This window comes from Pan paniscus, chromosome 3, assembly GCF_029289425.2.
Source record: "Pan paniscus chromosome 3, NHGRI_mPanPan1-v2.0_pri, whole genome shotgun sequence".
In the NCBI taxonomy this organism is placed as follows: domain Eukaryota; kingdom Metazoa; phylum Chordata; class Mammalia; order Primates; family Hominidae; genus Pan; species Pan paniscus.
Window position 1 is genome coordinate 163,058,043 of NC_073252.2, and position 14,213 is coordinate 163,072,255.

Below are 14,213 nucleotides of genomic sequence, written 5' to 3' on the forward strand. Positions count from 1 at the left end.
AGGGGTGGGGGAATAAAGCACCAGAGGGTAAGACAGTAAGGGGTAGAGGTACATCTCTTGCCTGATAACATCTGCAAAACATTGAGCTTGTCAAACATATCTGGTGATTCCAGTTCTCCCTACAGGGATTCAGAGAACTGTGAGCCACATTGCCTGCCCTCAGGCTGGCACAGGGACATAAACATTATAGAACTAAGAACAATAAAAATTTGAACAATTTAAAGTAATTATATTATAGACAGTACATTTATTAAACCTCAAGTACACAACATAGATGTTATTTGCTATAGGGTTCAGGAGCTGGACGTAATCCCTTTTAGGCTAAAGTGGACAGGGAAGGCATCATAGAGAATGTGGAACTTTAACTGAGGATTCAGAGTTAAAGAGAACAGAGTGGATGGTGATAGGAGCCTGTCCCATTAGGACAGCAGCATGAAAAAAGTTGAGAAAAGTGAAAAGATGGTTGAAACCTGAGTCTAGCAGTTCAGTTTCTCCATTTACTGATTCCGTAATATCTCTTTAGCTCAAGGATCAGCAGACTTTCTCTTGAAGGACCAGAGAGTAAGTATTTTAGGCTTTGTGGTTATATGGTCTCTGTCACAGCTTCTTATCTACTGCTATAGTGCAAAACCAGCCATATGTAAGTGAATGGGTGTGGCAGTGTTCCAATAAAACTATATTTATGGATGGTGAAATTTGAATTTCATATAGCTTTTTACATGTCATGAAATATTATTCCTCTTTTGGTTGTTTTTCAGCCATTTAAAAATATAAAAACCATGCTTAGCTTATGGGTTCTACAGAAATAGTTCGGTGAACCAAATTTAGCCTGTAGCTGTAAATTTGCCGACCCCTGATTTAGCCCACTAACATGATAAACTAGGAATACGTTATGCAAATAAATTATAAGCGTATAGAGTTTCATTCTAAGAATATCCGCTAGAAGATCCAAAACTGAAAGCTATGGGAGGTGAGTACAGGTTCAAGTAGTTGGAAAATAATGGCTCATTATTTAAGCTTGTAAATTGATATTTAAAAAAACCAAGAGTCAACATGGTACTTTAGCCCATGCCATTGCATTTTTTAATAACCTTAGAAAGAAGGCCAGGTGCAGTGGCTTACGCTTGTAATCCCAGCAGTTTGGGAGGCCAAGGCGGGCAGATCACGAGGTCAGGAGATCAAGACCACAGTGAAACCCCATCTCTACTAAAAATAGAAAAAATTAGTCGGGTGTGGTGGCGGGCGCCTGTAGTCCCAGCTACTCGGGAGGCTGAGGCAGGAGAATGGTGTGAACACGGGAGGCTGAGCTTGCAGTGAGCTGAGATGGTGCCACTGCACTCCAGCCTGGGCGACAGAGTGAGACTCCATCTCAAAGAAAGAAAGAAATAATAATAATAATAACCTTAGAAAGAAAGACAATTTAGTGATTGGATGTTCTTGCAAATGAATAGCATTTTCAAGGATTTATTTAATCAGGCTCCTAAGAGTAGCACGTTCTGACAACAGCTATAGACTTATCAGAAAGCAATCTTTGGATATTGGTGGTAGTTGAGTTGCATGTTGATCATTAAATGCTGTACTCCTTTTGCAGGCATGGTCTACATGGCTGGACTTGTTTTTGCTGTTGGTGGCTTTAATGGCTCATTAAGAGTTCGCACTGTAGATTCCTACGACCCTGTGAAGGACCAGTGGACCAGCGTTGCTAACATGAGAGACCGGAGAAGCACTTTGGGAGCTGCTGTGTTAAATGGATTGTTATACGCTGTGGGAGGCTTTGATGGGAGTACAGGTAATTTCCTTTTCATTTCTTCTACATTGCTGCTAAAATGAACGTAGTAGTCATGTTTATGGAATAAATTGTGGCAACATTAGGGCACGTGAGGTTTTTTGTGGTTTTTTTTGTTTGTTTGTTTGTTTTTGAGATGGAGTCTTGCTCCGTCGCCCAGGCTGGAGTGCAGTGGCGCAATCTTGGCTCACTGCAAGCTCCGCCTGCCGGGTTCACGCCATTCTCCTGCCTCAGCCTCCGGAGCAGCTGGGACTATAGGCGCCCGCCACCACGCCCAGCTAATTTTTTTGTATTTTTTAGTGGAGATGGGGTTTCACCATGTTAGCCAGGATGGTCTCAATCTCCTGACTTTGTGATCCGCCCGCCTCAGCCTCCCAAAGTGCTGGGATTACAACATGTGAGGTTTTAACTGGTATTTAAAGATAAGTTTAAAATTTTATCAAGAATTTCCTTAAATGATATGAGTGCTGAGTATATAAATTTTCTTTCTTATGCATCAGTATCAGTCATCAAATTTTAAAAGCTTATAAATATCAGTAGCTTAGGTAGGAGCCTCCTGGAAAACAAGCTGTACCTGTTTTTCATGTAATTGCTGTGTTTACGTTCCACCATTTTCTTCTCTTAATTTTAGCCCAGTATAACATACCTGAAGTATTTTTCCATATATATGAACTATTGACATTTTTTAGAGAAGGAAATGAAGACTGTTGTGCTTTATTATAGGTTTGTCATCTGTGGAAGCATACAACATAAAGTCTAATGAGTGGTTTCATGTAGCTCCCATGAATACAAGGAGGAGCAGTGTTGGTGTGGGTGTTGTTGGAGGTAGGTGTTGACAGTTCTTTCAGGTACATGTGGCTTTTTGATCCTTGAGAGTGGTTCTTCCAGTAATCTCAACTTTAGTTTTCTGAATGGGCAAGCTAATTATCATTTTAAAAAGAAAAGTCGTAATTACTGTAAAATTTCAGTTATCCTCTTTTTAAAATTAGCTTCTCTATATAAATCAACCTATATAAAGCCTTTTCTCTCCCTTACTATCCCCCTCCCTTTATCCCTCCTCCTTTCTCTCTCTCTGTGTGTGTGTGTGTGTGTGTGTGTTTGACTTATATAACTGTGTGTGTTTGACTTATATAACACATGTGTGTTTGACTTATATAACAGTAGTCCCCAACCTTTTTGGCACTAGGGACTGGTTTTGTGGAAGACAATTTTTCCATGGACAGGGGTGGGTTGGGGGGATGGTTTTGGGATGAAACTGTTCCTACCTCAGATCATCAGGCATTAGAGTGTCATAAGGAGTGCACAACCTAGGTCCCTCAAATGTGCATTTCAAGATAGGGTTCACACTTCTGTGAGAATCTAATGCCGCTGCTGATCTGACAGGAAGTAGAGCTCAGCTGTAATACTTGCTCACCTGCCGCTCACCTCCTGTTGTGCAGCCCGGTTCCTAACAGGTTCCAGACAGGTACCGGTCCATGGCCTGCGGTTTGGGGACTGCTGCTGTATAAGACTGTCAACTGATTTTAACAGTTGTTTGGGGGAACAATTCAGGTGACATAAATGTGTAATTTTATATCTGGAGAAGGGCTGTTAAGGGATGGATTGCCACAGTTATTTATTTATATCCTACTTTGTCTCCCAACAGAAGTTAAGGAAGGCTCTAAGTATTATTTTTTGTTTTTTTTTTTTAATTGACTTGGGCAAATTTGCAGGTTTCCACCCCCTCCTCATCGTAGGTGTAATCTCTGCACTTAGAAAAAAACAGCTTTATTGTGATATAATCCACATCATACAATTCACCCATTTCATGTATCCAGTTCATTGTGCATCCATCACTGCAATTCATTTTAAAACATTTTTATTATCCTCTAAAAGCAATCCTGCTTCCCTTGGCTCTTACTGCTATCTTACCCAACCTTCAGCAACTGCTAGTCTACTTTCTATCACTTAGAGATTTGCCTCTTCTGAATATTTTAGTCATACAGTATGTGATCTTTGGTGACTCACTTCTTTGGCTTAGGGTGATGTTTTCAAGATTTGTTTATTTATACTGAGGCATTTATTAGTACTTCATGCCTTTTTAATGCCAAGTAATATTGCATTGCATTCTGTTATTAATTTTTGATTTAACCTTTTTTCCGATTTCCTAAGATAACTTTGGCATTTAATTCTGTCTTACAGGATGTTGTTCACTTATCAAATAGTGTTACCTAAAGATATAATGAGTGTGCTATTTTATCAGATTATTGATGAAAGTATAAAATTAACATCATCAGATATACCCTGCAGATCTTCATAATATGATTTGATTACCCCATCTGTCACCATTAGGCAAGACCCTAATATAGTTCATAAAAATCAGCAGCACTTTAAGGGGAAACTCTGCTGCCATGAAGGAAAATATATTAATATTTTCTGGCTTGAAAAATTAGTGTTTTTTGTTTGTTTGTTTTTTAATAAATTTGGCTTTCTTTGTGATTTTATGTGTAGGTTTGCTCTATGCTGTAGGAGGTTATGATGGAGCATCACGTCAGTGTCTTAGCACGGTAGAATGCTATAATGCTACAACAAATGAGTGGACCTATATAGCAGAAATGAGCACCAGGCGGAGTGGAGCAGGTACATGTGAACCTGTTTTAGCAACTGAAGCACAAAAATGATGGAAAATAGTTAAAGTAAAATGATTCAGTGGCATCACTTTACATTATCTGAAAATATATGATATGCTGATTTTAATGGCACTGCTAAATGTCTTTTGAATTGTGCAGGTAATGGGAGTAATTACAAAGTAATTTTACTTTAAAATTTAATGTCTAAGTGCCATAGACATTTCTGTTTCATTTATATATTCAAGTTGTTAGCACTCCTTTTAGTTTTTTGTTTTTAGTGCTTATTGGGGAACTTGCTTAATAATCAAGTCTTTTCATGTATATTTCTTAAAATTTTGTGCTTTAATATGGGGTTATTTTACTATGGATATTGTTTTCAAAAGGATTACATTAAAGGACTTTTTCCCTCCCTGTGTTTCACCTACATGTTATTAATATTTTTATTCTGTTTGACATGCCTCTTTTTTCAGAATAATAGTTTGTTGAGATGCTTATTTAATCATCAATTCTATTGATTTCCATTTCTTAAATTGTAGGCTATAGTATCAGCTTGCTTTTATTATGAATTATAACTTTGAAAGTTTTAGTTACAAGTCATTTAAATAAACCTAATATGATATAAATCTCTTGTTCTTTTTGCCCCTCTATTTGGCTGGTTGTGTTTTATAGGTGTTGGTGTGTTAAACAATTTATTGTATGCTGTAGGAGGTCATGATGGCCCTTTAGTACGAAAAAGTGTTGAAGTATATGATCCCACCACTAACGCATGGAGACAGGTTGCAGATATGAACATGTGCAGAAGAAATGCAGGTATCTGTCAGTTTAAGGTTATAAAACTTATGTTGAATTTTATTTTAAGTTTCACTGGTATCACTCTATCAATGAATATCAATGGTATTTCCATTGTTCTTTTACTGATCTGGGTTCCCTGATAGACTTTGAACTCTTTAAAGACAGAAACTTATGTAATAATCCTATAAAGTGAATGCCTGCCATAGTCTCTGGAACATAACAGGTTGTTGTGACACTTCAGTAAACTCATCATTTCTACTAGCTGCTACTTTTTGGTGATAAATGTGGAGACTAATTAAATTAGGTGTAGACCCTTTAAATGATACTTGAATTCATTCATTCTTACAACAGATATATTTTAGTGCCTACTATGTCTCTATCATACGCGGGAGATCCTAGTTCTCAGGAAATTTAGTCTAGTTGAGTAAATATTTATACTAGGTTAAAAAGCTAGTTGATTATCTAAATCTAGAGGAGAAGTCTGCAAAGGTAACCCTAGCTTAATACAGTTCAGGATTTCCAGAAAAATGGAAAAACTAAAGCAACAACAATAACAACAAATAATTTTAAGAAAGTGGAGAACTTCAAGATTAGGGAACTAACCACTTAAAAAGAAGAATCAAGAAAGGGAAATACAAATGGAAAATAGACTCAAGATAGCTACACAGCCTTTCAGGAAATGCTAGGATTCTTCAAAATGCCATTATCTTCATGTCATTTCTCATAGTGTAAAATAAGTTCCTGGTGAGTCTCAAACTTACTGTACACCATTGGACACCCCCCTCCATCAGCGCTCATCTTAGTTTCTCTTTAAAGAAGTGTGATTACTAAGAGAGACTAAGTATGTGGAACTGCAGATACTGTTAGCAGCAGACCAGAATTTATAATTAATTCTGTTTGGCCTTGCACGTCATCTAGTCAGTTGTATATGGTAATCAGTTCGTTAGATGGTAAGACCCTCAAATATGGGTCCTTAGTAGAATAAGTGACTCCAGTATACATTAAGTTAGAAAAGCCATGGTGATTTGTGCATGTGTCTTCCTGGATTAGGAAATTTAGTTGCAATTTGAGCTTTTTATGAATATTTTCTTAAAGGTTAGACTAATCTTATTTTTTCTCTATATGTGTTTATTGTTTTCATATCAAAATTCACTCATTTAGGTAGAAGAATAAAGAGATAATTTGTATATATAGAGCTACCATTATCCTGTTCTTCAAAAAATTGTGTGGGAAAGGGTAGGATTTAGGAAAAAGACGTAAGTCTCTGTTGAAAAGTTGTTTCATATTTTGATTTATACAACATTACTTGAGTTTATTTGATAATCAGGAAGAGAGAGAAATCTGAAAGCTTACTTTTCAGTTTGTTTTTCCTTCTCAATCAATGATGTTTATTTTCTATGCAAATAACAAAATTTGAATTATTTACTTTTATAATTTACAAGATACAATATAATCCAATTGAGCATATATTTTAAAATTATTTAAGTTCATAAGAGTATTTTAAAATCTCACCCTCATTCCATATTCCTGATAATCTGAAACAAACTTCTGATAAGATCTGTTCAGCTCTTCCTTTTTAATAACCTAGGCTAAGGACCTCATCCAAGCACCTAAATTATTGGAAAGAAAGAACTAAGCTGGCAAAGAGTGGAGGACATGTATTCAATGTTAAGCGGGGAGAGGTGAAAGCATCCATATAAATTTGAAATAGCAAGCAGCTTACAAGCCAGATTTCAAAAGTTTTCATAAGTATGGTAAATTATGACACCAAGAGTGGAGTAAAAATGAAATAAATTTGAATTAGATGATTATATATAGACCTTTAATACCTAGCACATCTGTAATAGGTTCTCAATATGAATTTGATTGTGTTGAAGTAAACTGAATAAACTGGAACCATCAAACACTGCAGGAAGGTGCATCCTTTTGGCAAAGTGATTTGGCTCCTATCGCCTAAAAGGAATCTGGTGTCGTGAGTTAGTGGGTTAGTAAAATTGATGTCTTCTGAATGTATAGCTAAGATATTCAAATGGATGTATGGACCAACCTCCCTTTCTGCAGTTGGATGCTCTTTAATCTGTGAGCCCCTCGTAGATATGATTGGGAAAACTCTTTAGAACGATATAGTCTCCTTGTTGATGCCTTCCATCATAGCAGGGCCATTTTTGAGATCATTTTTTCTCTCACAGTCCTATGTTGTCCATCAATAGGCTGAAATACAGTGTTGCATACACATGTAACTACTGTGTGGAGCTTGTGTGGCAGCAGCATTTGATTCTTGCTTTTAAGTATTTGAACAACTTTAAAATGGTATGAGTTTTTTTCCTACAAAGTTTTGTAGATTTGGGCAGCATTCTTCGGGATTCTTTGATGCCCTCTAGTATAAGTTCATAGTAGCACTGAACTTTTTATAAGAAATTAAATGTACTTTTAAAAAATTACATTGAAATAGCTTTTTAAAAGCATTTACCATTAGACTCAGCAGTTTTCCTTCTAATAATTTATATTAAGAAAAATTGCTCAAGTATTCAAAACACTGTTCAGGGGATCTTTGTTCATTGCAACATCATTGGTAACAGCAAAAAAATCAAAATTACTTAAATATCCATCAGTAAAAAAACGATTAAATAAACTGTCATACATAAAAATTACATTTATATTTATTAACTTGAGGAAATGTCCAAGGTAGGTTGGTTGGCCAGGGTGGGTAAGTTATTTAATAAAGTAGCATGTGTAGTGTGAGCTACTTTGGGGTTAAAAAACAAAGTGTCTGAGTATATATGCATGGAGAAAAGTTAATCAGAGTAGAGATCAAAATTTTAATGGTCATTATTCTAAGAGACATAAGGTTGGAGGTCATCTTTTTTTCTTATAATACTTTTCTAGATGTTTTGAATTTTTGCAAAGAAAAGAGTTATTTTAATAGATAAATAATATTGTTCTCTTTAAAGGGAGATAAAATAGCTAACCATTCAGTGTGATAATTAAAATTAAGAATATTTTTACCTTCTACTAACATATATTTTCTTCCTTAAGATTCCCTAAGTAGCTGACTTTGACTTTTTATTAAAAAAAAAAAAATGAGGGTCAAAATAGTTTCTAACCTATAATGTTGTGAAAATTAGGTAGAATAATGCATATATAAAGTAACTACTGCATAAATGACACTCAGTAGGAGCTTAGAAGTGGTATTATGGTCTCCTAATATAGAAAGAATTCTTTTTTTTTTTTTTTGGAGACAGAGTCTCACTCTGTCGCCCAGGCTGGAGAGCGGTGGTGTGGTCTTGGCTCTCTGCAGCCTCTGCCTCCCTGGGTTCAAGTGATTCTCCGGCTTCAGCCTCTTGGAGTAGCTGGGACCACAGGCACATTCCCCCATGCCTGGCTGATTTTTGTATTTTTAGTAGAGATGGGGTTTTGCCATGTTGCCCAGGCTCATCTCGAACTCCTGACTTCAAGTGATCTGCCCACCTTGGCCTTCCAAAGTGCTGGGATTACAGGCGTGAGCCATGGTGCCTGGCTATCCTAATATAAAAAGAATTCTTTTCATGCTCACTATTTTCTCTTCTTGCCTCCTTTCAAAGAAATTAGTGTCTCTGGATTACCTCACTAAACATGTACAGTGATACTCATATTCATCCCAATTTTTAAAATAATTGTTTTCTCTCTGTAATTTTTTAAAGGAGTTTGTGCAGTTAATGGTCTGTTATATGTTGTTGGAGGGGATGATGGTTCCTGTAACTTGGCGTCAGTAGAATATTATAACCCAACAACCGATAAATGGACAGTTGTGTCATCGTGTATGAGCACAGGGAGAAGTTATGCAGGTAACAGTTGTCTCTAAAGTCAATTTCCGTACAAAAAGATGACCTCATTATGAATGTTATATTAACGAAGTTTTTCTGTTATAAGAATAAAGTCTTTTCTCAAGGTATAGTTTATATCTTATTCTTAAGATGATTAACATTGGCTGTATATATTCTGAAATAAAGCACCAGTATACTTTTGTCATTCTACAGTCATTTGTATTCAAAATCCCAAATCTTTGATATACAAAATCATATAATAAAATTTAATGTAGCTAAAATCTGTATGCAGAGGAGAAGAATTCATATGTGGCAAGGCTTTAATTCCTGAGATGTCCAAGAAATAGGATAGGATTCCTACATCTCCCCATGGTGTGGCTCCATGAGATAGTATTATAGTGAGGCTGTGGAATAATTTTTCTTTCTTAAGCATAGTACTGGTTGAGTTATAAAATGTGATTTTTTGGTCCATTCTCTTAGTAAGATAAATGATAATTTTAATAAATATTATGGTGAGTCTTTATGTTTTTTATTTCAATTATATTTATCTTGCTTTTAATAGTATAATGTTTCTGTAACAAAATTGATCCAATAGTGGAGGAAGAAAATGTTTAAGCTCATTAACCATCACTGTTGCTTATGTATCATTCAAAACAGTACTGAGAAGAACTATGTACAGTAGAATTCCAGTATAACATGGATGAATATTAGATGAATTTTTAAAACAACTTCATTGAGGTATAAACTGACAGAATACATAGCGTACAGTTGACCCTTGGACAACACAGGTTTGAACTGTGTATGTCCACTTACATGCGGATTTTTTTCAATAATTATGTTGGAAAATTTTTTTTGGAGATTTGTAACAGTTTGAAAAAACTCAGATGCACTGCATAACCTAGAAATATTGAAAAAATTAAGTTTAAGATTATGAACACATAAAATATATGTAGATATTAGTCTGTTTTATCATTTACTACAAAATATCTACAAATCTGTTACAAAAAGTTAAAATTTATCAAAACATATGCACACAAACTCTTACGGGAACAAACACCCACAAACCATAGATGGTGTCATTCACAGTCCAGAGAAATGTGAACAAACCACAAAGATACAGTATTAAATCATAACTGCATGAAATTAACTGTAGTATGTTACTGTACTGCTATAATAATTTTATAGCCGTCTCCTGTTGCTGTATTGGTGAGCTCAGCTGTTGTGAGTATCCACTTAAAAAGCTGTGAGGCGCTAATCACCTTTGAAAGAGCAATTTGTCTCTTCAGCGATGCGTATCTCAGTAAAAAGTTCTCTCTCATGGTTCTGCCTTATTTTTCATCATGTTTACTGCAATATCATAAACCTTGAATAACACCATGGGACCCATACAAAGTGCCACCGGTGATGGTGCTAGGAAGTGCTTCAGCGAAGCAGAGAAGAGTCATGACATTACAAGAAAAAGCTGAATTGCCTGAGATATACCATGGATTGAGGTCTGCTGCTGCACTTGCCCACCACTTCAAAATAAATGAATCCAGGGTAGGGATCATTGTAAAAAGGAAAAAGGAAATTCATGAAGCCGTCCCTGCAGCCATCCCAGCAGTTTTGAAAACTTCACACTTTTTGTGAAATCCCTTTTTATCTTGTGTTGAACATGCAGCTTTTATGTGGGTGCAGGATTTTTGTTTTTGAGACAGAATCTCACTCTTGTCGCCCAGGCTGGAGTGCAACAGCGTGATCTCAGATCACTGCAACCTCCGCCTCCCAGATTCAAATGATTCTCATGCCTCAGCTTCCTGAGTAGCTGGGATTACAGGGATGTGCCACCACACCTGGCTAATTTTTAAATTTTTATTATTTTTATTATTTTTGATTTTTTGGTTTTGGTTTTTGGTGGGTGCAGGATTGCTGTAAGAAAGGCATACCTGTCAACTCTAATATGATTTGAGAAAAAGCAAAGTCATTATATGACAACCTGAAGCAAAAGGAAGGTGAAGGATCTAAAGCTGGAGAATTTCCTCAGCCCACTCAAGCAAAGGATGACTTGATAATTTTGGAAAGGGGTTTGGCTCAAAAAATGTCAAGATAACAGGAGAACACTTCTGTCAACCAAGGGGCCAGCAGACGAGCTCCCAGATGCCATGAAGAAAGTTGTTGAGGAGAATGGATATCTGCCTGAACAAGTTTTTAATGCAGACAAATGTGCCACCAGGGACATTTATTAGGAAGATAAGCAAGCACCAGAATTTAAGGCAGAAAGGGATAGGCTGACTCTACTATTTTGTGCAAATGCAGTTGGGTTTATGATTTGGACTGCTCTTATCTAAAAAGTTGCTAACCCCCAATCCTTGAAGGGAAAATATAAATACCAGCTGCCAGTCTTTTGATTGTATAACAAGAAGGCCTAGACAAGAAACCTTTTCCTGGACTGGTTCCATCTATGCTTCAGGTTCAGGAAGTACCTTGCCAGTAAGGGACTGCTTTTTATTTTGATATTGGACAGTGCCCTTGGCCACCCAGAACCCCATGAGTTCAACACCAAAGGCATAGAAGTGGTCTACTTGCCCCTAAACACAATGTATCTAATTCAGCCTCTAGATCAGTGACCATAGGAACCTTAAAGGTTCATTATACATGGCACTCTATGGAAAAAATTGCCAGTGCTATGGAAGAGAATCTCAACAGAGAAAACATGAAAGTCTGGATGGATTACACCATTGAATATATCATTGTTATAGAAAAAGCTATGAAAGTCATCAAACCCAAAACAATAAATTCCTGCTGGAAAAAAACTGTGTTCAGATGTTGTGTATGACTTCACAGGAGTTATGACAGAGCCAGTCAAAGAAATCATGAAAGAGATCATGGATGTGGCTATAAAGGTTGATGGTGAAGGGTTTCAAGGTATGGATCTTGGAGAAATTCAAGAGCTAATAGATAACAAACCAGAGAAATTAACAGAACATGACTCGACGGAGATGAGTGCTTCTTAACCACTGCCAGACAATGAAGAAGATGTAGAAGCAATGTCAGAAAACAAATTGACATTAGACAGTCTGGCAAAAGGGTTTGGTTATTCAAGACTGTTTATGACTTACTTTATGAAATGGGCCCTTCTATGATATGTGCACTGTAACTGAAGAAAGTGGTGGAAAGAGGATTGGTATTATGTGGAAACATTTTTAGAGAAATGAAAAAAACAAAAAAGTCAGACAGGAATTACAGTGTATTTCCTTAAAGTTGCACCAAGTGTGTCTGCCTCTCCTGTTCCCCCTGCCTTCCCTTCCACCTCCTCCACCTCTTCTGCCTCTGCCACCCCTGAAACAACAAGACCAACCTCTCCTCTTTCTCCTCCTCCTCAGCCTGCTCAATGTGAAGAGACAAGGATGAAGACCTTGATGATGATCCACTTCCCCTTAATGAATAGTAAATATAGTTCCTCTTCCTTATGACTTTTTAAATAACATTTCCTTTTCTGTAGCTTACTTTAAGAATACAATATATAACACATAACATGTTATGACATACATAACATATATTACATGTAAAATATGTGTTAATTGACTGTATCAGTAAGGCGTTTGGTCAACTGTAAGCTATTAGTAATTGTGCGGGAGTAAAAAATTATACATGGGTTTTTGACTGCGTGGAGGGTCAGCACCCCTGACCGCCATGTCGTTCAAGGGTCAACTGTATATTTAAAGTATATAATTTTATTACTTTTGACATAGTATATACCCATGAAACCATCACCACAATCAAGATAATGAACATATCCATCATGCTCAAAAGTTTCTGTGTTCCCTTTTGAGTATATTTTCCAAATTGTAACTACAAAGAGGAAAAGACTAGTTCTGGATTAAATAGTCTTATATTTAACTAGTCCATAACTAAACAGAGTTTTCACTGTCATTTAGATTAAAATGATACTACTACTAAAGTTTAAGAAAGAGATTCTGAAACATGATTTGTACGGTTCCTCCTGCCTTCGTATTATAATGAAGAATTGAGTGTTTTCTCAGAGATACAGAATGCTGCCTGTGACTTCTTATTTCTCTCTTCATTTCTTTGCTCAGGGGTCACAGTTATTGATAAACCATTATGAGCCTGAAGGACATTTTCAGCATATTTATACATGAGAAACAGCCTTCAACAAGTATTTGTGAAGTGACTGAGAATCTAGCACTTCTCCACTTGTAGCTGCACTTTAAGTCTCAGCAGAAGATACGATCGTCTGCCTTTATAGGCCTCGGATACTGAAGATTATTTTTGGTAGAAGCACCGTGTAGGCTTTTTCTGCAATGAGCAGCAGCTGACTGAATTTTCATAAGAAACCTGGACTGCAGGACTTAATCTGTAGTCTTTAGACAACAGTTGCTTTCATAAAGACTAGTTCTTATCAACCTTGAATGACTACAGATTATTTTGTGAAGGAGGATGAAGTAATGTGTGTTCTTGTAAAATTAAATTTTATCTTTATTTCTTCTAAAAATCTGTATACCAGGAACTGAAAATCTTTCAACAGATACTAAAATCTACGTAAGTATACAAACTAGTTGAGGGATACACTGTTTGCTTTTATAAAATAACTTTGATTACATGAATATAATAAATTATGTGCATATAAATGTGTGTCTATATGCTTTCCTTTAAATATGTTTGAAAAGATGTTTGAAACTTGATTATACTATTTATAATTGGCACAGTACTTTGAATTATGCCAGTACTACATTGTAAAACAGAGTTGTATTTTTTGATATTTAACAATGCTTAACACTTTAAATGCCACTTCTGAGGAATGGACCTGGTGTAACACACTTGAATATGTGTGATGCCAAACTTTTTAAAATACAATATAAATTATGCTTATTTATTATTTTCTTTAGTTTAATCTTGGTCATGTTTTGGTGTGTATTTTTAATTTTTTTCTTAAATTAACACTTCGGCATGAACATTACTGCAGGTTTTTGATGAATATAATGAATGTATGGAATTCAATTGAATTTGCATGGTCTTCGGAATTTTTTCTGTGTGTATAAATTTAGCTGCTATTAACAGAAGAGAGAACTTTCTGTGAGTAGCCATGTGTGTTGATCAGATACAGTTTTTCTGAGATCTTCAATTAATCTCTTTAAAAATGACCAAAACATGTCTTTCTTGAATTAACTTTGAATAAAAGTTTGTATATTATTTGTTTCACAGTGTTCTTGATTTTTATCTATT

General features: G+C 35.9%; 1 protein-coding gene across 4 annotated transcripts in view; it reads left to right on the plus strand.

Moving 5' to 3' along the window:
• KLHL2 (kelch like family member 2) overlaps positions 1–14,186 on the plus strand; it is a 115,564-nt gene extending 101,378 nt beyond the window's left edge. For 3 of the 4 annotated variants that reach the window (XM_034959371.4, XM_034959372.2, XM_034959373.2), the window contains 6 exons: positions 1,592–1,789; positions 2,510–2,611; positions 4,277–4,405; positions 5,065–5,205; positions 8,868–9,011; positions 13,067–14,186. In XM_034959371.4, coding sequence (XP_034815262.1) covers positions 1,592–1,789; positions 2,510–2,611; positions 4,277–4,405; positions 5,065–5,205; positions 8,868–9,011; positions 13,067–13,095 — 743 coding nt within the window. In that variant the 3' untranslated portion in view covers positions 13,096–14,186. Of the gene's footprint in view, positions 1–1,591; positions 1,790–2,509; positions 2,612–4,276; positions 4,406–5,064; positions 5,206–8,867; positions 9,012–12,352; positions 12,417–13,066 lie in introns of all 4 variants that reach the window. The other variant, XR_004671261.3, reaches the window with a different exon arrangement.
• The last annotated feature ends 27 nt before the right edge of the window (positions 14,187–14,213 follow it).